Source organism: Pocillopora verrucosa, chromosome 5 (genome assembly GCF_036669915.1).
Source record: "Pocillopora verrucosa isolate sample1 chromosome 5, ASM3666991v2, whole genome shotgun sequence".
Classification (NCBI taxonomy): domain Eukaryota; kingdom Metazoa; phylum Cnidaria; class Anthozoa; order Scleractinia; family Pocilloporidae; genus Pocillopora; species Pocillopora verrucosa.
Genome location: NC_089316.1, coordinates 27,672,754 through 27,698,418, shown reverse-complemented (window position 1 = coordinate 27,698,418; position 25,665 = coordinate 27,672,754). Strand labels below are relative to the sequence as shown.

The following is a 25,665-nucleotide window of genomic DNA, read 5'->3' as shown; positions in this document are numbered from 1 at the left end:
TGAAACTAATGCTTTAAAATATTTCCCACAAGTCCTTTCTTGAAACTCCCGTATGTTCATGTGACGAAAGGAAGACGAACCAAGATGGCGCTGCAGAATCAAAGGAAGGCCAATGTGAGTTGAACTTCATATTATGGCTTACTTTCATTTGAATCTGGAAAAGATTTTCTCTGTTACTGACTTATTCATTTAATTCTACTTTTTCCATCATTGGGTCTCTCTCAAATTAAATCCTTTTCTGTAAAGCTTGTTGTTTGGGATATGTGAATTACATTTGTCATTTAAGTATTTTATTCTAGCTGTATCATTCACGAGGAAACAAGTTTCTCACAAGATTTTCCTCTCTTTAAGGTTCGATTACCTCCGGAAGTGAACAGAATCCTTTATGTCAGGTAATATAATGATTTATGGACAATTGATTAAATCTGCCTCCATTATCTGATGAATCCATGTAGCCTTACCCACTTGCAACAGAATTGTAGCTACGAAGTGGTGGAAAAGAAATCTTTTAAGTTTAATTAGAAGAATTACTCTGTTTAATGTTTAATTGCTATATAAAAATTCAGTTATCAGACTTATACCCAGAAGATTCTTTCAACACAGGGAATGACAATTCATGGTGTGTTTGTGTCCCTTTTTTGTCACTCCTTTTCTTACTACTGCCACAGGAAGTGTTATGAAATTAGTTTGAGAAGGTGATCAACTCATAACCTTGTGTATTTTATCCCAGGAATCTTCCTTACAAGATAACAACAGAGGAGATGTATGATATATTTGGAAAATATGGAGGAATCAGACAGATCAGAGTGTAAGTAACCTACTATTTTCTGATCCAAGAAATAAGTTGTTTGTATGAATAAAAAGTTGATTGATCAGAGTATTAAACAGGCTGTTGCTTGTGTAGAAGTTGTCTTGTTTTGGATGTGTACTTTATCATTTTTTCTCTTCTCTCTCTTAGTGGAAATACACCTGAGACAAGAGGAACAGCATTTGTTGTATATGAGGATATTTTTGATGCCAAAAATGCATGCGACCACCTATCAGGCTTCAATGTGTGCAACCGTTATCTAGTTGTTCTTTACTACCAGTCCACAAAGGTCAGTGCACCTTACTGAAAAAGAACTTTAAATACACTAAATTTCTTAAAATGAATAATCCTTTAGACACTGACAAATACCGGTAGGTCAATTCCCAAACCAAACCATCCCACTATGTTAAAAGAACTTTAAATACACTAAATTTCTTAAAATGAATAATCCTTTAGACACTGACAAATACCGGTAGGTCAATTCCCAAACCAAACCATCCCACTATGTTAAACCAATCTTTGAAATTATTTTGCCTCATAGGCTTTCCAAAAACTGGACAAGGAAAAGAAGAAGCAAGAGCTAGAAAAGATGCGAGAAAAATATGGGATCAGCAAAGACAAGTGATTAAAAGAAAGATTGACTATTTTCTGTATATTTGTAGACACTTGAAACTGCTATTTATCCAAAGTGCTGGAGCTTAACTGTCTTAATTCCAACTGAATATTGCTTCTACTGGCAATACTTTGTAAGTTAATACGTTGTGTTTGTAAAAAGGTATGCAGCTGCCTGTTAATTACATTGTAGATGCAAACAGCATGACATAGCAGGTTTGTACAAGAAACATCTCTTCTACATTGAAATTTTCATCTTCTTTATCCAAGGAAGGGTTCTTTGACAACATAAGTAATGTGAACATCAACTGTGTGCATTTAGATGAATCTGATCTCTCAAGGTTATTGTCAACAAAATCTGATCTCAATTTTCAGAAATTTAGTCAACTTTCTCCTTAGTTGGAGAAAGCAGCAATACTTAATTTCATGATAAGAATTAGCAAAATCCTAAAAAGAGGGGGAGATATGGCTGAAAGAATGTTTAAGGGGCACGTGAATTGAAAAGGGAAAGGTTTCCAAATTGGAAAGGCCTCCAGCAGGTGCTGACATTTTCCAGTGGCTTTTGGGATCTTGATGTGTATATATTGTGTACATCATGTCTTGCACTGCACAACAAAGGGGAATTTCTGGCACATTTTGCAAAATGTTTAGAAATAAGAGTCTATATGAAACAGCCAAAAAGACAATAGCTGCAAGGGAGCCTGGGCCAGCCAAAGAAATCAAAGTTAAGTCAAACCCTATTAGTTTTGTGTTTAAAAGCCAATGCACACCCACCATAACAAAAAGTAAGAGAAATTTTGTTATTTTCATAATCTAGACTCTATAAGTTTCAGTGATATATAGTTTTCGATGGTTAATTTACAATGAGAGTGCATAGGAAGATGTTTCTGTAAGGTACCATAGTTTGTTGACAGTAACCCTAAACCTTCTAAGCAAAACTAAGCCTTGTATCCAGAGGTTTACTCTGGTGATTGTTGGAAGCACTGACTGCCCTATTGCCTTCATTTTTTCTTATTATTAACATGCCTAAGGAGCTTTTGACAAGTTTGTAATGCAACTGTAAGAAGAAACCAAGACAAGTTATTATTAGAAACTGTACATCATGTTTTTGTTTCAAGGGTGAGGGAGTGTGAGGATTGTCTTCTGAGTCACATCCATACATGTTTGATCTTGTTACTTGATGTTGTAGGTACAAAGAGGCATATTTTGTCAGTTTGTAAACACAAATTCTACCACTGATATGTCAATAAATATGTTGATAGAATATGACATGGTGATGGTGTGTATCTTAAAGGATTTCAAAATACCTTTAATTATGGAAAACCCTTTAATGTGGGTGCATCAACAATTAAAAAACACCACTATTTGTCTTGAAAGTTTTAGAATTTCATGAAATTTAAAAACCTCTCAATACCTTACAAGTGACTAGAAATATTGATTCTTATTTTCATAATAAGCAATAAATAGAGTGCCATGAGGAGAATGCTTGAGACTGACTTGCAGAACCAGCTATTCTCAAATTTCTTTCTATCTTAACATCATAAATACTTTCACCAGTGGACTGTCTTTCATTGCCCAGTTAAGAAATGGCAAACTTACAGGTAGCCATCCTCTTAAATGAAAAATGGCCATCTAAATCTCCAACAGGCACTTTCTAGAGAGAAAAAGGTACCACTACAGCTACATAAAGTTCACTTTAATGTTTCTTGCTGTTTAAGCCTCATACATTTTATCATAATAAAATTCTCCATACTGTTGTTTTAAGAGTTACAAATATGAATGCAATTAGGTGAAAAGCACCAAAAACAAAATGTATTAACCCATCTGATCAGTGAGCAGCATCACTGTCTTATTTGGTTAAGTGCTAACCAAGGAACTGCAACTCAAAAACAAGTGATTGCATTTCGCAGAGTGAGAAAAACACTGCTCCAAATCGTAGTAATAAATATTGGGTTGACAACATAAAAAGTATATTTAACTCAGATCTACTAAATTTCAAGGCAACTATCCTCATATGCATTCTCATAAATATTGAAATTAAGTTCATAGAGGGTACATGGTATAAGTTAACATGATGTACATCAAACTGGAATCATTATTATTTTCATTCAGAACAAGTCTAGAACAATTAAAAACTACGGGCTCGGGTTGTTCAAAGGGCAAAGAATGCTGTTTAATGGATAAATGTTGGTGCAATGCACTGCACTATCCATTGGATTGAAATGTATCCAGAGGATAGGGTTATCCATCCTTTGAACAACCGGGTCCAAGTGTACATGTGACTGGTGACTGACGCAAGAAGGCGGAAGTTATCGAACAATCATGTATGGGTAGATTTATGTGGTGTGCTCGCGTTTAAAACAAATTACATCTAAGTTATGACTGGATTTCTGAATTTGCACAATTTTGTTTGTGTAGGACAAATTAGTTGCGCTGAAATAAAACGTTTTAAATTAGAATGGCAATTTCAAAGAAAAAATCAAGAAGCTAATAACAATGCAAAGTCTTCTTTTTTCATCGCCGTGTCCGCTTACTGAAACGGATGTCTTCGGTAGCAACGGGAGCGCCTCGTCTTGTTCGCGGAGAACTCGTATTTGCAGAGGTGTTATTTGTTCCATTTACAACTGAATTCAACAAAGTTGGAGACGCAGAGGCAGCTGCTGCAGCTCGCGCGCCTGCGCGACGAGATGTAGCAGTCCTTGCTGGTGGTGTGCTGAGCTCTGTGAGTAACATAGTGGCAGGACTTGGAGGCATATTATACTGTGTTGGTGTCATACCAAGGCGCTCTTCAATCATGCGCAGTTGAGTTTCTGCCTCTCTACACTCGCGATGCTTGACTTTCATCTCCTCAGTTTGTCCGTGCTGTAGCTGTAGCTATGGTAACAAAATTAAATTTGTATTAGCACTGCTGCTAGCACAGGAATCATACGAGGCGAATACCCTTTTTACGACGTGTACCAAACTTACGGAAAGTTCCTCTTTGGCTTGAGCATGTTTCAGAACGGCTTGTTTAAATTGCTGTAGTTGTTCTGCAAGCATACAAAATAACACACCACATGAAAGTGTTGGGTAGTGGGCATTCCTTTCTCACCTAAGATATTAAACAAATGACTAACCTGCCCAGAATTACTCACCGATTTGTGTTGTAAATGAATGAAAAGCAAGGGGAAGTGGTGCAGCAAATACAGCGCCACGCATTCTCTCTAACGGAGGAGCTTTATTCTGAAGACCACCAAACTTCCCTAAACAAAGAAGACAAAGTTGTCAATAGTCTTTTCTTAGCCTAATCTAATCTATCGCTCTGACGAAGGGCTAACGCTCGAAACGTCAGCTTTTTTACCCTTTACGGCGGCTAATTTACGTTTTCAACTCAGTTGTTAACACTAAATTACCTGCTATACTCTCCCACCGACGCAGCACCACAGTACTTTACAAACTTACCACTTTACTCTTGTGCTAAAGAGCTGTATTTGGCAACAGATCAGAGAACAGCTACTCAACGGATGAAAATTTTCTAGTAACATGACGTTGTATGAAAAAATCCTTTGCTTTACTTGGAGGTAAGCTTAGGGTTGGGGTTAGATCACTACTTTAATTGGTATATTCTGTCTAGTAGCTGTAGCTTACCGTTACTCCTGATACGATCCCCACTCCTCGTCAAAATTGTTGGACAGTGAGTGTACTTCACAACCTTCCATACAATGATGTAAACAGTAAGAAAAGAGTTAGAGTTAACTTAAAGTGTTAGCACTGCACACATCTCCCATGCTACTCACCTCCTGTCTGTATTTATTTGCACAATCCAGATCATCGAGGATCAAAGTGTCGCCAAGCAGCATACCAAACACTAGAAGGTAAAAGAGTTACTTCAACTGAGGGCACCTCCATTTGTGAATTCAGAGGTTTTAACTTTCTAGCAGTTTTCCTCAAAATACAACTATCATCACATACATTTATTTCATAGTAAAGGGAGAATGGCTTACGAAAAATGAGCAAATAACATTTTCCAATTAAACTCGTAGTGCTGTATTCATGAGCAGAGACGTTAAGAGGAACCCTCAGTTGCCATTAATATAATTTTTCTATTTTTAAATGATTAAACACTGTTACTAGGTGTCCTTGTTTACCGAGTTTGCAGTTGTCTCCTTCTGCAGGGAATAGCAGCATATCTCGAGCATAAACTGGGTTCCCTGTGGGAGTGTAGTTATTTGAACCTCGTACATGTGGCAGCGGTCTGTAAGAAAACCAGTGATCACAGAATAAGCAATGAAGATAAGTGACTGGTAAACGATAAAAAATCATATTAAGCGTTGAAGCTGTAGCTCACCTGTTCCATTCTGGTAAACTTCGTCTGAATATGGAATCTAAGGGAAGAACCTGCTGCTGACCATTTGAATCACGATACACTTGCTTGGCCTGAAACAGTCCATACAGTTACAAGCTAGAGATATCGTGCGCTAATCAACAATTTGTACAACTTACAGCAAATTCAACATACAGTATATTGATGATGTGTATTTCAAGTTGCTATTTTTTCCAACTAGGACGTAGACTCTATGAGATATCTTTCTTTTCTTGAAGCACCAAGTTGCTTACTCTATCTTCAAACAAGACTGATTCAACATTGCTGATCCTTGCAATATATAATGAGTCAGACAAATAATTATGAACCTTGCCTTTAACAACTGGTTATCACTTGCTCAGTAGTGGTGAAGCTTCTGACTAATGCACTTTGAGGTTCGATTGCTTTGGAAGAGCCAGATAACAAATGTTTAACACCTTTATTGCAGTTTGAGTTGAACAAACCTTTTCAGTGGTAAGAGTGACAACACAGTCCATATCAGAAGCCATGTGCCATGACAAAACCCGTGCTACATCATCATCCACTACTTGAGCTAAATGAGCGACCTGTAGAGGGGGGCACAGTAATAAATTGTAACAAAAACTTCTGCTAAATAAATGACCTGTTGAGGGGGACACAGTACTAAATCGTAACAAAACCTTCTGCTAAATGAGCAACCTGTATAGGGGGACACAGTACTAAATTGTAACAAAACCTTCTGCTAAATGAGCAACCTGTATAGGGGGACACAGTACTAAATTGTAACAAAACCTTCTGCTAAATGAGCAACCTGTATAGGGGGACACAGTACTAAATTGTAACCAAACCTTCTGCTAAATGAACAACCTGTATAGGGGGACACAGTACTAAATTGTAACCAAACCTTCTGCTAAATGAACAACCTGTATAGGGGGACACAGTACTAAATTGTAACCTAACCTTCTGCTAAATAAGCGACCTGTAGAGGGGAGCACAATACTAAATCGTAACAAAACCTTCTGCTAAATGAGCAACCTGTATAGGGGGGCACAGTACTAAATTGTAACCAAACCTTCTGCTAAATAGAACCCTTTCTTGTTTATCACACAAACTGCGCTGTTACTGAGGAACCAACAACCATCCTGATTTCAAGTCAGTGACAAAAGAAGGTCTAGCAAAGATTTTCTCTTATGAACATGTTGAAGTGAAAGTCAAACCATAGATATCACAAAGGTGTAAGATTACAGTCTCAAAAGTATGTTATTTCCCAGTTCAACAAACCTTTCCCAGGATGCCTGAGTCTCCTCGTGGTCCTGGATGTAAAAGACATTGTCTCCGCGGAGTGCTGGCAATCTGATCTCGCTTCCTGGAGAAATCATTTATAGCTGACGTCACAGCTGCAGGCTAAAAACACACAAATATAATTATTAATCAATGCGATTAAGTTTCCATGAGGGAACAGAAGGCATGGAGCCAAATTTAACAAAACAAAATTTAAATGCAAGAAGAGAAGGGTCTTTTCTCTCACTGTTGCCAAGGTACTGGCTGGAATGTTCTGCTTTCTAAGTTCTCCTCTAATCTTTTGTTCATGTAAGGATGCTTCATGTACTGAAACTGAATTTGAAATGCTATTTTTAGTGTATATACATATAAAAAATTAATATAAAATACTCTAAATTATCAACATAATAGACCATTGTTAACACCTGGATATAAAAATCTATAAATGGACCATTAACCAAATCCAACTAATTCTAACCTTGCATCTCATTGATAAGTTGCCGTGTAGTTTCAAACAGAAGACGGTAAGTTCGAATTGTTTCAAATAAGTGATCTCTCTCTTTTGTCAGCTGAGCCATTTGCTGTTGTTTCCTGACATCTTCAAAATATAATACAACATAACAAAAAGTTCCCTTTAATTTGGATCTTCAACACTTTGAGTACAACACACTCACTAAAGGTAACCAAATAAAATTCAAGAATGGGCAAACTAACTCAAATGTTTCCTTGCCAGAGAAAGACAACAGTTGTTTCAAATTCTAATAACTTCACACAATGCAGACTAGAAAGAACTCACCATTGTAAAACAAGAAAGCAAGAGTAAATGGTGGAATAGGATGAGGAGAGGCATTAGCTGGGATCTGAGTCTCAAAGTTAAGCAGGTATTCTTGTCCATCTTTGCCTGCAGTGTTTTCTTGTATAAGTAAGTTCTGGACATTGGCTGTGCCCTTGAGGAGGGGTACTTCCATGCGGTACACATTCCCAGCTAGGGCAGGGATCTCGTCGATGCCTTCAGATGGAGTGCTCACTGTAATAACAACTTTACCCCGGATATTCTCACCAGTTAGGTTATCAAATTTGTCCTGAAAACAATGTTAAGAGCACTTTAACATGAACAATTTAGTATCAGAAGGCAATCATCCTCCATGTACAGCATGGTAATTTTTGGTTGTGCATTTAATAATGTAGTGTTATCCTTCAGAAAAATACTTAAAAGCCAAACTCCAACAAAACTAAAAAAAAAACAAACTCAAGCCCATCAAGTTTAAAGCAGCCATTTTAAACTGATTTCCAGCATAATATAAGATCAACTCAAATATCATGAGATGATCCTAAAACAAACTAGACACTTGGTGCAAACAGATCTAATGAAGTAAATGCAGACATGGGATCATAGGATTTGAGCTTATCAAATAATTTTAACCAGTGCAGAAAGTTAAAATTGAAAGCACAAAGTTGAATTTCAATAGATATTATAAAAAAGATAACTATATGTTTTTATAGTGCCATTTAGAATTATAATTAGGACTCAGTCAATGGAAAAGTTATCCTCTCTTATTCAATCCAAAATGCAATTGAAATTATTTTTGAATAAAACTCATACAAATGATAGCAAGGGAAAAGTTCATGAAGCTTACCTTAAGCTGTAATTTGAGTGTCTTCACCAGTGTTCGGCTGTTAGTCCTCTGAGTGTTGGAAACAGTTGGTGTTGCTGGAATGGATTCTGGTTCAAGTTTCACAGGCTGACCAGGCATTGCTGTAAACGTGATCTGTAAATATATGATGCATTATCACCCTACTTTACAGAGTTGTTTATTTTAACCAGAAAGTGAAAGTGACATGCCATTGTTTGTATAAAATTCTGGCTTAAATTTGAATCCTCATCACAATTTATGTTCCACAAAATAGTACATCCACTTACTGGTTTACTTGAGAGGGTGACAACTCCTACTGATCCAAACTGTATCACCATACAATATGGTCCAGACACATCAGGCACCTTCAGGTCTCTACAGGATCAACACAGACATGGTCAGTGATGTAAGAATGATTAAAGTGCATTGCAAACCTCTCATAAAAGCACTGAGGAAAACGGATGTAAAATGTGTCAAATAAAACCACTTAACTTGAGCAAAAAACAAACCTGAAGTAGAATTCGCCTTCTTTATCTGAGTTTTTTCTTTTTGATGGATACAAAGTTGTAGCCTTGAAAATAAAAATTATCAATACAACTGAAGGAGAATAAACAGGATCATGCAATAACCCAAATAACACAAAGTTGACCTATCCCAAACTTCCCGGACCTGTTAAAATAACCAAAAAATCCTCTGTCATGATGACCTTTTTCTTGAGTTTCAAATGTCTTTGAAAGAGCCCTCCACAGCACATAACTAATTCTCGTAGAAGTACTTAGACCATCTTACCCGAGGTGGGGGTTTGTCAGATACTGGACCATCCTTTGTGTGCCAAATCTTCAAAACAATATCTTTAGCACTTGCTGCTTTCATAACAGCTTCATCCTCTCCTACAACATGAGCTGAAACAACTGAAAGAACAAATGCACACCTTCATTACCATTCTTAAGTTTAAAAAACTAGAAGACCTAACAGTTATAAATTTAGAAAGGAAAATTAAGATAAATAAAGATCAAAACTCTATTTCGAAGAAATAGGTTCATAACTAACCTGGTAACAGTTCTCCAACCACACATGGAGCTTTGGAGTCAAATGTCACAGTGAGTTTAACAGCTTTGGATGGGTCTGGCTCCACTCTGAATCAAAAAAAAAGGAAAAATAACAAAGTACATCAAAAAACTGATACAAACAAGATTGAATCACTTCCTTTGGGCTTAACTTACCTAATATTCACTGTTGGTGCATCTAAAGCTGTTCTTCCCAAGAGAGCTTTGATTCGTATTCCATACATCCCCCTGAAGAACAAACGTTAATTTTTCATTGATGATCAAGATGTATTTTGTGAAGAGAAAGTCATGAGAATTCATTTGTCAAGTACAGTTCATCTCACAGATGTCCTACTCTGAATGCCTGGCTCACATTGGGTTAGATATTGCAGGATTATATCAAGTTCTACTCTTTTCACTTAATGTTATGTCTGTATGTGATGAAAAATTAAGAATGGACCACAGTAGTCTGTCTCATTGTGCCACATACCTTACTGCACTAACAGTGAGAAGACCAAAGGAAGCTTGACCTTTGTCATCTGTCTTCTGAACAGCAGGTGTTGGAGTCAACTATGTACAAATAAAAAATAAAACATTTACATTTGGATTTAGTTGAAGTATTATCATGGTTGCTATGTGTTAACCATTTCTATTTCATATTCTCACCTTAAGTCCTCTGTCACAGTTCAGGACCACCTTAACATTGGGCTCATCTGAAGGGTTTCCAAGGTTATCACATAACTGCACTTTGAGTGGGACTGGCATTCTAGTGTCATTATAAACTGACAGTGGCTGCCATGAAATCATACACAACAGACAAGTTGAAATTTTAAATGTCAGTATTGAAAACTAGTAAATGACTTCAAAGCTAAATTATGATAATTTAAACTTGGAAAGAGACTTCCCAATCAACAGCTAACAATTCAAGCATTTTCCTGACACAGTAAATGGTTCATGTGGATGACTTTAATGACAACATCGTCATCACAGTTTAACAAATGTTAATAGAGGAACATAATTTAATTTGTTTTCATCTCTAACACAACAAAAGTATATATAAGATTAAAAGAATTCTTAGCACCTCTGAATGGTTAATATCCAGAATCTTGAGTCTGGCAGGGGGACCTGCTGTAACCTGTGAAAAGCAATCACAACAAACAAACATCACAAAACACAAAACAATTTGGCTTCATCAACTGAGATGAATGTAAAGTATAGACACTGTAGAGATTTTTAAGCTGCTGTTTCAAGGGTTAGCCCTTGGTTAGAGCAAATGACGAAGGGGTAATGCTCAAAATGTCAGGTTAGAAGCTCTTTCCAGTGGCTAATGTACACTATCAACTCAGGTGATAAAACCAAATTATATTGTCTAATACTCCCCCTCACTGAAGCAGCACCTCAGTTTCTCTAGAAACTTACCCCCTTTAATCAAAAGACACAGTTAATTATAACTATAAGAGATATCAAAAAGTCTTGGATCTTCCCCATGGCAGTGATGTCATGTTTCCAAAGAAACTATACCTAATAAAGAAAAGTTTGAACTTTACTTTGATAATCAACTATTTGAATCTAACTTTTAGTTACATGACTGTGCATTAAAAAAAAAAACCCAAGAAAGGTGCCCATGTGAATGGTTTTGATTTAACTGTAGCTACCTCAACTCTTTGATAACATTTAATTTCCTTCCATGTAATGGACAGTTCTCTGTGTCCAAGGGGGCCATTTTCAAACTGAATGTTCTTGATTACTATATTACCATCCTACAGAAAAATGTTAATATTAAATTAGCCACCCAGTAACACAAAAAAATGAAGGAGAGTGTAAACAGATTGATGACTTTACAGCCTGAAGTGGCATAACAGTTAAATAAGAGCTTAAAATAAAAGCCAACAGACACTTACAGCAGTGAATCCTAATTGTACTTCACTTTCTTTTAATCCATCTGAGGAAACATGGAACTCTGGTAACACGTTATTTGGTAACTACAAATAAATGTGTAATCAAATAATTAACTACACTCATAATTCTATTTATTTAATTAATTAATTTTTTGAATTAAAGTATGAACTAAAATACAGTAATTAAGGGTATCTACAAGGTAGGTCATCTATTGAATAAAATTACATCATCTAATGTAATTGATTTCTTCATCACTAATTTTGTCCTTAACTGGATCTTCTTGATATAAACAACTTAAGGAATTTGAGGGAGCCAGTAGTGATAGGTTTGCAGTGTCTTTGCACAAATCTTCTTACCTTGCCTGTTTTGTTGCCATGTTTGTCAGTTGCTGACAGGATGATATCAGATGATAATGGTTCCCCTAATCTGAGGCGTGGCTCATCACATAAACACTTGAGGATGCTTGGCACATCAGCCAGTGGTCTGACAAAGTATGACCAGAAATAAGAGGTATTTATCATTAAAAGATGACCAACATGTAAAATGGTTTGCCTGTGCCCTTAATTTTGTGAATAGAACACTGAAGATGAATCTTAATTACTTTAGAAACAAGAAAACATTCCCTTAACAAATGTGTGGCTAAAAAACTATAAAAACTGCTTACTTGATTGTGAAAGAAAACTCAAGTCCTGCTCCACCAGTCATGCTAACTTGACAATACTTTGGTTCATCACAAGAAAAAGGTGCCTGTCATGGAACAGAGAGAACACAACATATTGTAAAAAAGCTTCACCTCTGAAAAACCAAACTTATCATAATTAAATCATAATTAATTGCTCATAACAAAGATACTGTACCTTAATGTCTGGAAGAATTCCTTGTTTGATGAGATCTTTAGAGACTTTAGGAGTCCAGTTCACCTACAAATATATCAAAGAAACATTATTGAATGATTCAAATTTATTATCAAGACAATAACACATGTATTCCTCTGGTCAAAATCAATCCAACCTCACCCAGCTCTTTTTTCCCACCTACCTTAAACCTGCTTGCTAATGAGTAGTCAATGGTTACCTCTCTCTGACCTTCATCCAGAATTCTAAAACCTGTCAATGTGTAAAGAACACAATAAATCACAAGCCTTGTAAAATGAAATGCTTGCCAAATGAATTTGTACTTATTTCAGCTGTAGTTGTTCTCAGCCTCTAGTCTTCTGCCACATGATGTTAGTATTTATAGAAGTGTTCTTCATGTAGCTGATTTCCACTTTTTGACCCTGACAAAACTTTCAGCAGCACACATTTCATGCAATTAATAACTGAAATTTGATATATTTTGATTAGGATTGTGTTGCATAGGCTCGTTCACACAAAATAGGACTAACTCAACAAACTATGATCATGGTAACAGAGTACATACTTAATCCAGTCAACATGTGTCCTACTACACATGGCAACTCTTGTCCATCCTCTACTTTCTTCTTTAGTTTGCCATCAACTGGTTCATGAAACACTTCCAGTTTTGCTGCTTTACTGCTGGGTGTCACCACAATATTCTTTTCCACAGCAGGTACTTCCTTGTGATGCTAGTAACATGTAAATGTTATAAGTGGTTTAAGTAAAACTGTAGTGTAGTTGATTCAAAGAGACTGAAATGCAACATTATAACAAACCTGTAGCTCAATCTTGGCTTTGAGTTTTGAACTTTTGGTGATTTGCTTTAGACTGATATCAGGACCTGTTAATGTTACTTTCCCTGAAGAGCTACAGTCTCCAATGTATGTGGGTAGACCTGGTGTGCCTGTGAGCTGAAACAGAGGTTGTAAAAGACAAATTAGTCAATACTTTAATTGTGTATGGAAACTTCAGAACACTCCCAATGGGCCTCTATTGTTAAAAGCTCAATCATTTCACCACATTACCCAGATACATAAACAAGGTTACACTTCTCTGAACACTGTTGGCAGAGCAAGCATGAAGATCATACAAAGTAATCTTCTACATGGAAAACTGGAGCATGGTCAGCCTGCTCAAACATACATTAGAAGACAATAGAGGATACAAATTTCAGTAAAGACCAGCCACCAAAAGCTATTGAACGTCATGAATTATGGAGATATTCTGTGTTGGAAGTTTGAGCAAGGTGGGCATGGTACACATTTAGGCATATGAGACATAATCAGAAATGTTTTCTACATTTTTTGTATAAAATTTGAAAAACTATATACCACAGTTTGAAACACACAACTAATAATTTGGTTAAAATAGTACCTTGCAGACAACATTAAGTCTAGGCTGAACTGTAAGGTTGCCAGCTTTATCTTGGACTTGCACTTGCAACTGAAGAGAGCTGTTGTTTTCAACTGTGATGTCATCACTGTCAGGAGTAACTACTAATGATTCAGGAGGACCTGTGCGATACATAATGCTCTGGTTAGCAACTGTCACCTAACTGAGAAATTACAGACTACTATAGCCACTGTAGTGTTTATGGAAACAACAAAAATTACAAAATAATAAAGAAGTCCACTTGAAAACCATGATTTCAGTTTTAAGTCAAATTGTCATGAGGTTTTCAGTCTTAAGGGCACACTCTCAAATGGAACTTTGCACCTCCATTACAGCTAGCATCATTGTATAATTCACAAGCTGTTTGGCAGTCACTGTTTTACAACAGTCTCAAGCTGTTTTGTAAAAATTGTTTTACGAGCATTTAAACACACAATCCACTATCTTTTTTCCTTCCACAGATCTAATCGGCATCAACAGTTGCCTTGAATGGGTTCTTGTGGTCAAGTTGCAGGGATTGGGTGTTGGCATACTATCTGGGGATTACTACTGACCTAACCTAAAGACTCTGAACACCTCAAGCACCCACCTTCCATTCACATAAGGCAGCAGAAAAATATATCATAACTGACCACAGGTTTGAGTAACATAGGCCATTACTAATATCAGAGCTAAAGCAAATTCATCTCTACCACATATTCCTCATTATACTTCTCATCCAGCAAATATTTATTCACCTGGTAGTAACCTGATTTTCAAGCTCTGTGAACCTTCTTCAAGACCCGGCAGGGTGATCTTTAGATTGAAGTCCTTCATCAATAATGAAAGAAAATTATTTCCATCTAGTTATTATTTTGTAGGCCAGACAGCATTTTGATAACAGCTCACCTTAAATTTGGGACTATAGATAGTTTCATCAGTGAAAAACATAAAATCAGTATGTATCAAGCCAACTGAGCAAGGTTTGAAATTCAAAGAGAGAAATTGTTAGGTGCTTTGTTGATACATCAACTGATGCAAAAACAATGTAAATCACCTCTCACCTTGCCTGCATGTGACGGAACAGAGCCTAAGGCAATTACACCTTTGACAATCAGGCTGTTTCCTTTCACTGATGTCCCTTGATGAGCAAGTTCCAGACCACTGCCAAACAAAACTATTCTGTTTTAACCACATTACCCATTGGTCTGGAGAAGACTAAGGTTAACTTAACCATTCTTTTTTTTTTTAATCCAGAAGCTAGTGCCAGCTAGTAACAAACTCATTCCCACAGATAGGAAAAACATCATCACAACATCAATTAATTCAATCTCACAATCTAAACCTGCTTGGAATAAGCCTTGAATACACCACTTAACTTGAGAAACAATTAGTGGCATTTTTTGTCAAAACTGAAGACACTTGAGATTCAGCAAGTAGTTGGAGTTTGGTGAGAGGGAAAAGGTTTTTGTCAGAATCAAGGATGATCTCTATATCAAAGTTTCCTACAGAAAATGGTGAATCTTTGACAGGGCTCCAAGTTCACCTTTTTTCAAAGCTGCCATATGGTGACCTTAAATCATGATATGGCTGCCAAAAGTCTCTAGAAAAATACACCCAATACATCATTACAACTTGTACTAAGTCATTAGCCACACAGTAAATCATAGGACTGAGCAGTATGGGTGGCATTTGATTTGGAGACTCACACAGCTTCTCAAGGCCTCACAATTTGGCAGCCAAGGAGGAAGAAGCAACTTTTTGATGAAAATGAAACTTTTAAGTGACTTCCCTTTGACTTCAGACCATGTCAAAGAAAGTTACCAAGATATTTTAACTTGCTATATGACTGCCAAACACAGCCAATGGGTAACTTACTGTGCACCACAAATTTAGTTGCCAAATTTTTCCTAATCATCCCTTGCAACCAAAATCATGATAGCTTGGAATACTATGGTGTTTCAGTGACATGTTGTTGAGCAGAAGTTCTTACCTTGCATTTAAAATTGGACACAACTCCTCTGTTAATTTGGACGGGTTATTAAATTCATCCAACAAATTGAGGGGAATCTTAAGTATGAAAGAAGAGTAATTAGAAAAAGGTTACAGCTGCCAGATCAAAATGTCCAACCATATTAAATTTCATCCTGAGTGAAACCAAATTAGTCGAAAATGTTTCCATACCTGGAAAGGTACTCCAACTCTAAGAGGTGTCTCCAACATTCCAACTGTAAATTTATTTGGGTGAGCCTCTAAACAATAATATTAATAAGCAAAAGAGCCATGTTAGCAAAAGAAATATGATTCTGGACTAAATGCTGGTATGGCAAGGCTGGAAAGGCACTGCTGAGATGAATGAGAATATAACTGCAAACAATAATTAATCTAAAATAGTGCTTTTGTCATGCTTTGTCATTCTACTACAGCAAAGGAAAAACCCAAAAACAAATTGCTTGACAGGCATTTAATTGGCCTAAGCAGTAGTTTATTGCTGACAGCTCAATTCACAAATGTTAGAAACTAACAATTAAGTTCCCAACAAAGACACCATCAAACATGCCTTTGTTGTAGTTGAGACTGCAGTCACAGAAAGGCATGGCCATTTTCAAGATTTTCAAGAAGTAAAAATATTTCTCAAAATCATACAAACAAAACCTTATTTCTTTTTTCTTTAAATTTAAAAGCATAGGTCCAGCTCTAATATCTTTGAGTTAAACTCTGGCAGCCACACACTAAGGAGTTTTTTAACTCCTAGGTTCAAAGGTTAACCAATTAATCTTGCTATACTTCAGGTTAGAGAACAAGAAAGAAGAAAGAGAGCCACTTCACCTGTTACAGTGAACTTGATTCGGTGACAAGGAAGACTCTTGATTGAAGAACCAGCTGAAGTGTCACCCAACAACACTTGAAGTTGGAGAGTATGAGGACCTAAATGTGTAATATTCTCTGCAAGAACAAGTAATCATAATTGATATTTCAGTGACTACTAGTGATATGTTATTAAACATCTGGAGATACTGTACTCTAGAATCAGTGATAAAGATAAAAAAAGATGTTAGTACCCATTTTTCTGAACCAGTAAGGCCAGTTCTTTCCTCCATGTTGGCAGACATGGTTGGTTATCACTTTATCACCATCTTTGTCATTACCTATGAGTCAAAAGAAGATTTTGTGAGTGATAATTAAAACAAAAGATATGTCTTGTTCACATAATTATTTGCTTGCTCCTTTTTTTTTTCAAAATGGTAACAACCAGTGCAAGGGAACATAAAAGGGGCAGACCATTGAAAAGTTGAAGAACAGGGTTCATACCCTTTTTTAGTAACAAATCTTAAGGACTTTTCTAGTACTTTTCCAGTACTATTCCTAGAATTTTCCAGGAATTTTCCAGGACCCATATTGATTCTTCCAGGTCACCAAATTTCAGCTTAAAACCTTTCATTCCCAAGATTTAAAAAATCAATTCTACTTACAGTATTAACACATTTCTAATAACATAAACTATGAAAACTTTATTGCTTGAGTTAAGAACCTGCAGTCTTTTTACTGGACTTTCTAGTCCTGGAAAATGTCAAAATAAAGTTCCAGGACTTTCCAGGTTTTCCAGGACCCCTATGAATACTGGAAGGCCCTAAACATCTCCTTGGAAGATGAGATAGACCTGGCAAGGAAAAAACAGAGTGGAGAAGGCTCACAGCCCAATGTTTCCCACTGCCAGGTAAAAGGAGAACTAATTTTGAGTGAAATGGACCAGGCAGCTTGCTCTCAGTCTCCCTACAGAACCATACCAATATTATGAAAAGTACTTCTCTATCTGTGGCTTAGCAAGACAATATATCTATTTTTTGACTTGGCAAGACATCATAGCTTAACCCTTTTACTCACAAGATCTCAATAGTAATTCTCCTTACTGTCTGTTATACAAGTCTTGTAATGTTAGTTTTGTTAATTTGGTCTTGGATCAACTAATAATCCCCTGACTGATATTTGTATTAGTTCTCACCACTTGTCTGCATGATATTGTATTTATATTGTAAGGAGAAGTTCTGTCTTGGTCATTCATGGGAGTTAAAGGGTTAAGCTAATATATCTGACCTTGAGGCAGTCACTCAGCATAGCAACATACCATGCCAGATGACCTTTAGTTCAACCAACAATCTTCTCCTGTCACCAGGCACTTTGTTGACTGATTCTCCTCTACCATTGTGAATATCAACCCTAATAGCACCTGTCCAAATGATGACAAAAAAGTGTTTTAAAAATTTCCAACACATAACCACTGCACTTGTACACTTGAGGTGGATAAAGCTGAAGGCCTCTCTCTAAGAGACTGAACTATTTTCAAAACATTAAAAAAAAACAGAAAGGTCAAATGTTTAAAGACTTATTAAGACTGATTTTGTAAAAAGAAACATACTCCAAACACCATATGATCTGAATATCTCTACCATAAAAAAAAACACAAGAAATTGTGACATACTCAAGTAATAAAGGGGGTAAGTTTCTAAAGAAACTGTGGTGCTGCCTTGGTGGGAGAGTATGGCAGGTAATTTAGTGTAAACGACTGAGTTGAAAACGTAAATTGGCCACTGTAAAGGATAAAAAAAGCTGACATATTGAGTGGTAGCCCTTCATCAGAACGATTGTCAATTGCTCTGACAAAGGGCTGATGCTCAAAACATCAGCTTTTTTTACCCTTTACGGAACTCAAGTAGTAACTTTTTTTCACCTTCTCTTGGAGAACTGTTTGAGCAGTTAGAAGCACAGAAAATATATTTCTTAATCAAATTATGTTTTCAAGTTATAACTAGAGTAACAGCTGTTGGTAGACTGCACATTACAGTTGTACATACAAATTCATTACACTACTTGTATGAAGTAGCTTATAGAGGGGTGGTGTCTAGAGTCAAATTCTTTGGCATAATGGGGGGGGGGGGGTTAGGAGAAGTTTTAGAAATTTTAAAGACTTCAGCAGGAAGCAAATTATTGTAAACCCTGCTTGAGCAAAATTCTCTCTTGAGATTGATTATGGTACATGATGACTGATTCATGTTTTCCTGAGGGCAGCATTCATACCTATGATGATTCACTCTGTTATCAGTACAATGTTCATACCTATGGTGGTTCCAGCTGGTATTTTAGAGTTAGGTTCAAGTTTGTCGTTCTCTGGCCACTCTAACACCAGTTTACTTGGTAACCTTAAATGAAACATTGTGTCAAGATGTTGCAGAGTTTTATAGTAACATGCTCAAGAAAGATATTTTGTTGAAACCTCTAAATCTGTCAATTATTTTGTATACTTAATGGTCACAGAGTTATTTGTCAAAGCTGGACTACAAAGAATTCCTTGGCAGTAAGATTTAGCCAAATTCAGATGGGGAACTATAGATGATTGATACATAGGTTTAAATATGTTTCCCAAATTTGCATGGTCAAAGTGCTTCACTTTTCCAGCACTATTTTGCATCTGCCCACTGAGGATAACACAACAAAGATCCAATAAACACTAAAAGTTTTTTCCAGGGGGACAGCCAAGCAGAGATTAGGTTCTATTCCACAAAGAATAAGTAATATGAGCCTCAGATTTTCGATACAAAGAAAACAATGAACATCACTGTGAAGATTTCATCAAAGTAATGCATGCAAAATTCAGATCAAATGTTCATCTTCATTGTTAAGAGCACTTTCTAGAAGTTTGTGAAAAAGTTCTCATGGTGATTTTGAAGTGTTGCAGGTAAAATTTTTCATGGTAAAGAGAAGAGTTATTTGTTTTGAGTCTTACTTTGCTTCTTCCTCATCAATAAACTTTTTGATCAAGGCAGGGTTCAGCATTCGATCTAGCTTTGCCAGTGCGAAGAACTTGGTATCACCATACAAAGAAACTGGCTCCTGTTGAGGAACACAGACAGTGTCATATCATATTTTATTAAGCATGACAATATTGAACATTTAAACAGTACAAACCTGCACTATTTCCATTTCTCCTCCAGTAGCAAATACATCTCCATCATGATCACCAAAAAGAAGAAATCTCTTTACCGTCCCACAAATCAAAGGTAGTGTTCTTTGTGTCCTTATCTAGTCAAGAAAAACATTTGAAAAATATTCTTTCTACCTACTTTTATTACATTGAAAAATCCTTTTGACCTGAAGGTACCTAGTAGCTAGAGTACAACAACAAAGAACAAATTGTAAATTATGTTTTTGAAAAAAGGCCTGTGTTTGGTGGCTCCTTCCTGGTATTTTTCTCAGTGGAGGAGAGCTGAACACAAGCCAATAGTAGTCAAACAAAAGTCTGGAAGAACCTGGTGTAAAATATGTGTCCTCCAGATCTATGAAAACACTTTTGAAATTTTTCAAGTGATGATAGCAGGACATGTTTATTACATGTATATTTTATGGTAACCATAATTTGTTTCTTTCTTATTGTTAGGAAGTGCATTAAATAGAGTTACTGTATGAGCAGGGATATCTTATTCTTGTGTAAAAATTCAGGTCTTTAACATGGTACTCACCAGCTGTCCAACTTTAAAGATCTTTCCATCCCACTCAATAGAATTAAAAACACACCAAGGACTCTGGTTTCGCTTCTGTGGCAGGTCAGGACGTTTTATTTGACCTTGAAACCCTAAGAACTTGACCTAAATTTAACAATTAGAGGTCAGTGGATTTAAAACAAGATATATAAATTAAAAAAACAACAACAACATGTGAATAAATAAGAGATGCTTTTCTTATGTACCTGTTTGTCATGATTTTCATGACATTCTCTGACCCAATCATAAAATGCTCTTGAAATGTTGACTCTTTGCTCCTTAAAACAGAAATGTAGCAACAATTTCATCAACAAGTGACTGTTATTATATCAAAATTATTTTAACTTCATCTATAATATACCTGTCCTAGAATGACCCTGCTGAAAATGGTGTTCTTGTCTTTAATTTTGACCTCTAAATCCATAAATGTCAGTTTGTTTGTGCTGACTTGAAATGCATCATTTGTCCACAAACAACCGGAAAATCTGCAAAGTTGATGAAAACTTTTAAGTTTTATATAATATTAAAATATTTGGATATTTGGATTGGATCATTACTAAATATACAATTCTGAAGACAGACACAAAACAGAAAAAACAAGAAATTGTATTGAATTTCAGAAGTTTTAATCTTTATGATAGTAGTATTCCAATTGCATTTGTATGCTTGATATTTTTTCACATCCTAGCACCATGACAGTGATCTCAATACTTGGTTTTAGAATCTGCAATTCATTAAATAGTCTAGAGAACATAAAATCTTGTAAGATACTCACCTGTGATAACATTCCAAGGGAATTGTCCACTTCTTTGGAGGCTGGCACCATTCAAGACTAACCAAGATAATAAAATAAAGGCATCAGAAGAGTAACTGCTTTGTCACTTTATGACAGCTAATCAAATTGTTAATGGCAAACTTACACATCAATGTTAGTATATGGAATGAGCCTTCCATTCCAGTAACACTCAAATATTGGACGGCTTCCTCTGGGTGCTCTGCTGTCCTTTTCCAATGGATCAGCCAGTTCTTCAGCATTGTCAACAACTGTTTAGGGAATGATACAGACTAAGCTTAAATTTGATAGAGGGATATTGGTATCAGTTAGAGGTAAACAACTGAAGATAATGGTATCAAAATATTGATGGGTCTTCACTGGCAAATTTTACCTGGAATTTCTCCTTCAAGAGTCGGGTATGTTTCTCTGTCATAAAGGAATGGATGATAGCGCAGCACACCTTCTACCACTCCTCCTGATTCAGCACGAGCACGGAATTCAAACACAGAAGCTGCTGTCCTTATGTACTGGGTCTGCATGTCATCATCAATATCTCGTAGTTGCATTCTCTTGGCCTGTTTACCTCTTTCAATCAGAGAAACCTATAATGAATGGTATCAAGCTCTGATCAATGTCTTCCTCTAAACTGCTATATTCTAACAGCCTTAATTACTTGTTCCAATATATGTTAACTTCAAATTTTTCCATTGTTCAGTATTATTTATTTTTTTGAACAAATACATCTTTTATATCATAATGCAAATAACAACATAGTAAGTTTAAAACTTTATTAAGTGAACTGTAACCCAATGTATGTTTCTGTTCAGTTTGCTTTTGCACGGTTACAGGATTTTGATTTAATTCCACTTTGTTATTTCAAGTTATAATAACATGAGCAAGGCTGGAAAAGACAGTCCATTACAGGATCTCAGTCTGTGTCAAACAATGATCTGTTACTCTCATAACAGATTAAAATGTATTTCAAGTAAAATGGTTTACTTAGTCCAACACCATGGTTTAAAAAGAGCAACTGTTAAAAATAAGAAACATTCCCAAACAAACTTACATGAATATCAATATTCCTGAAAGGACTTGCAGTGGTTCCTCTTCCAACAGGCTTCTCATTTCCACGGGGACCATGAATGTAGTAGTGATATATGTGCCTTTAGAATATTATAGACATGACAAGATTCACCATGTGATCATGAGATGAAAACTGTGCAAGCTAAAGCAGTAGAATCAAATATAACTTATATCCCAACCATTTAATTATCCATTAAAATATTTTACTTACGCCAGTTGTCTGCACCATTGTTTGAAATGTGTCTTCAAATAAAGAATATGTTCTGGAGCTATTCCTGTAATAACTACTGCAGTGAAACTCTCCTTCTGAACCTCTTCCTCTACTAATTTCTTCACACTTTCTTCATCTTCTGGAATGTGTTGGTGATCTCCAGCCTACAAGAATTTTATTTCACAATATCATATTAATTCATGCTTTTAAGAGCAAATGGTTAGTCCTCTTTCAGTATTTTACTGATATAATTTAACATTTTTCAGTATGAGAGCTTTTGAATTCTTTCTGTTTAACTTACCCTCCTGTTGAGAATGGCTCCCCCATAGATGGACTGTTTCTTTTTTTCTCTTCTCTCAAATTCAGCTTGCGAAATACAAAGTTCATGAATATCACTGCAGTCTCTGGATTTAGTAATCATCTGAAAAACAAAATTTTTATATCCTGAGGATGTGAGGTAACAAGAAAGTACAAACCAATAGTCACCTTCAACACCTGTTAACAAATGTCTATGGGATGGAAACTGCTAAGTATGTAGATTACAGTTGTCTTGTGTATTTAAGAGAAAAAGTACAGTTCAATGTTTTAAAAAATAAATCATTAGTACCTATTATCACTTATCAATAGTTGCACTAATTCAACAGTAGCATTAATTTCAATTATTCAACAATAACAAGAATTATCATCCTTGATTATCTAGGAAACTACATTTCACATAATCAACTTGCTTTCATATCTCAAGGTATCATAGCAATCATTGCAGAAATGCCTGGTTTAGTTTAGTTTAGTTTAGTTGTTGTGACCTGACCCACTGCACGCATTCCAAGATATGAAGTAATTTTAAGCCTAACATAACATTTGTATCTCTGTTATCACATCAACAATGACAAAATTGTAGTAAAATGATCAAGTACATACCCTTGTGGCATCTCCAATAAAGAATATGGCTTGTTTTCCACCAACACCAAAGTAAGAAATATCACTGTTTAAAGACCTTGGCACATCTCCTACACTGTGATATCAAAGATTTACAATGTTCATGTTACAATATCCAAAGGTATTGGTGATTGAAACTGAAGTGAGCTTTGTATTGAATTGTTCACTTACACCTTCTTTCCAGTCTGGCGATTGAACTTTGACAGCCTGTAAATAGCCCAGTTGTTGAGTTCTTTTGATGTCATGCCAGCTCCATTATCAAGGACACACACTACAGCTTTTCCAACGGAATCATCAAACATCTATAAAAGAAAAAAAAGTATAGGGAATACATGTCTGTATCATTAAACCATTCTAAGAGAAAATAAAGTGAGAAATTAACAAATACATCCCAAGTTGCTGTGTGTCTATTACCCAATAGATTACTGATGATATCAAAATATGGTAAGAAGATAAAAGGGGCATGTGAGGCACTGTTGAGTGTGTCACTGATGTGAAAGCAAGAAATGATATGAATTAAAAACAAGTGAATTGCCTGAGGTGCCAGAAAATGTTAGTCACCTAGTATTTGTGTTGGTTTTGCATCTTATTGTGTAATAAAGCATCATGAAAGCAAGCAAGGATCACTATTAAAATCAAATAGAAAATTAAAAAAAACATAAAAAAAGATTACACAGTTGTACAGCATGGTGGAACTTGAGACAACTTTAAAACATATTTTTTATTATCATACTAGAAGCCAAAAGCCATACCAATCTAATTTCAATTTCTCTGGATCCATCATTTTCTGCAGTAGCTGCCATAGCATTGTCTACAAGTTCAGCAAAGGCAAATGCTGAAATAAAAGCAAACAACACATTAAGTCCAGAATACCATTGGTATCTCAAACTCATTTACCAATGTCTTTTTCTCAAATAAAAAGACAAAACAAAAAAAATATAAAAGAAAAACATTTACATTTCATCACATTTGGCCAAAAAAAAGAAATTCTTAAATCATGAGCTAAAGATCGCTAGATTGTAAAGAACTAAGGGGTAAAATTTCCGCACAGCCCCATACTATTGTAAAACAAATCTGTTTTCTCAACGGCAATGTATTGTTTTTGTCATTGTTTTCTCTATCCAAGACCCTAACCAATTTTACCAACGAAGGTAACAGTAATTGCTTAGGGTCAGGGTCAGTGTTTGGACTCTGCCTGTACTATAATTGTGATCATCATTACTATCAAAATTATTGCGGTTAGTATCATTATTATTATCATTATACTTGATAAAAACAATAATTACATTTATGAAAGATATTATGAGAAAAATGTAAGTCGCATTGAAGGTAGAGTCATTCCCTAACCCTGACTAAAAGAATAGAAAAGGAGTTTTTTATATATTCTACAGTTGCTAATTAAATAATACAATTTGATTATACTTACGTAATGGGTTTTGTCCTTCGCTAGCATAATATTCATACATGCCACTTTTGACCAAAGTGTCATAATGAGGGATATATTCCACCTTCTCCTCCGTTGGAGCACTCAGTTCTTGGTTGGACGATGTCAAGATATACAGTGTTTCATTACCATCAACCAACTCTTCTGTCAAATGACAAAAGTTAGCGGAAAGAGGTATGAACAAATGTCAGGTTACATTTTAAAAATTGATCTTACAGCAAGATGCAACGGCACCAAGTTCCTCTAAAAACGAGTTCAAAAAGAAAGTTGAATTTACTTCTGAAACACATAATCATCATTCAAGATGTTTAGTGTTGCCATACCATAAGTCCTGTCATCCAGGATTTCCTGTCGATTTGTTGTCACTATCACAAATGTTTCGTTTTCTGGGATATTGAAAGCCTGTAAAATAAATTTACATCTTTTAAATAGTAACAGGTTACCTGTAATTAAAATGACTTTCAACAACAATAGAACACTTTCAAAAAACTTCAAGAGTTCAACAACTTTAACTTACCACTCGGGTCTTTTCTTTGAAAGTGTTAAAATTGAATATGCCGCCTAACTGGATCTTCTCTTCCGGCCTGCTGCCAGCTCTACGATCATAAATAAAAACGGCTGCATCCTCGTCGCTTTGCTCAGAAGATGAAGTATCGTCTTTATTTGACGATTTCATTTCCTCGCCGGAAAAACTCACACAAGGACAATAATTTCAGTGCAAACTTCGTGCTCACGAGAGCTACACGCTTCCAAAACACTGCTGAAGAGTTTATTCTAATATAACGATTTTTGTAATTGGAAGAACGATCTAT

The 25,665-nt window shown here is 35.8% G+C and overlaps 2 protein-coding genes across 2 annotated transcripts; one reads left to right on the top strand and one right to left on the bottom strand.

The window, feature by feature from the left end:
* Window positions 1-53: 53 nt before the first annotated feature.
* Window positions 54-2,684, top strand: LOC131778209 (splicing factor 3B subunit 6-like). The gene is made up of 5 exons (XM_059094591.2): window positions 54-114; window positions 352-392; window positions 731-808; window positions 959-1,097; window positions 1,350-2,684. Exons 1-5 carry the CDS (start codon window positions 85-87, stop codon window positions 1,431-1,433), a joined length of 372 nt encoding a protein of 123 aa, XP_058950574.1. The 5' UTR covers window positions 54-84; the 3' UTR covers window positions 1,434-2,684.
* A 417-nt stretch (window positions 2,685-3,101) lies between these two features.
* Window positions 3,102-25,605, bottom strand: LOC131778206 (structural maintenance of chromosomes flexible hinge domain-containing protein 1). Its single transcript, XM_059094587.2, has 55 exons — window positions 25,371-25,605; window positions 25,177-25,255; window positions 24,836-24,997; window positions 24,162-24,244; window positions 23,581-23,711; window positions 23,392-23,485; window positions 22,775-22,894; window positions 22,474-22,637; window positions 22,246-22,342; window positions 21,571-21,781; window positions 21,325-21,448; window positions 21,180-21,236; window positions 20,766-20,889; window positions 20,611-20,682; window positions 20,384-20,509; window positions 19,833-19,946; window positions 19,651-19,757; window positions 18,984-19,066; window positions 17,995-18,096; window positions 16,931-17,017; window positions 16,698-16,814; window positions 16,053-16,120; window positions 15,862-15,938; window positions 14,933-15,032; window positions 14,627-14,699; window positions 13,872-14,011; window positions 13,274-13,408; window positions 13,021-13,186; window positions 12,640-12,707; window positions 12,459-12,521; window positions 12,266-12,348; window positions 11,958-12,084; window positions 11,604-11,684; window positions 11,358-11,462; window positions 10,784-10,837; window positions 10,369-10,494; window positions 10,193-10,272; window positions 9,880-9,951; window positions 9,707-9,792; window positions 9,446-9,567; window positions 9,166-9,227; window positions 8,944-9,031; window positions 8,660-8,791; window positions 7,819-8,104; window positions 7,501-7,620; window positions 7,270-7,355; window positions 7,023-7,145; window positions 6,227-6,328; window positions 5,748-5,836; window positions 5,548-5,654; window positions 5,197-5,267; window positions 5,048-5,111; window positions 4,555-4,662; window positions 4,388-4,449; window positions 3,102-4,294 (listed from the first exon to the last, which is right to left on the bottom strand). The coding sequence occupies exons 1-55, from the start codon at window positions 25,527-25,529 to the stop codon at window positions 3,935-3,937; spliced, it is 6,099 nt and encodes a 2,032-aa protein (XP_058950570.2). The 5' UTR covers window positions 25,530-25,605; the 3' UTR covers window positions 3,102-3,934.
* Between the last annotated feature and the right edge of the window lie 60 nt (window positions 25,606-25,665).

Bases quoted from the DNA above. Each gene is read 5' to 3' on its own strand.
- LOC131778209 (XM_059094591.2), top strand. From the start codon at position 85: ATGGCGCTGCAGAATCAAAGGAAGGCCAAT. The intron at 115-351 runs GTGAGTTGAACT...CCTCTCTTTAAG, and splicing joins AGAATCAAAGGAAGGCCAAT to GTTCGATTACCTCCGGAAGT. The intron at 393-730 runs GTAATATAATGA...ATTTTATCCCAG, and splicing joins AACAGAATCCTTTATGTCAG to GAATCTTCCTTACAAGATAA.
- LOC131778206 (XM_059094587.2), bottom strand. From the start codon at position 25,529: ATGAAATCGTCAAATAAAGACGATACTTCATCTTCTGAGCAAAGCGAC. The intron at 12,522-12,639 runs GTAGGTGGGAAA...ATATATTTGTAG, and splicing joins CATTAGCAAGCAGGTTTAAG to GTGAACTGGACTCCTAAAGT. The intron at 5,112-5,196 runs GTGAGTAGCATG...ATTGTATGGAAG, and splicing joins CAAATAAATACAGACAGGAG to GTTGTGAAGTACACTCACTG.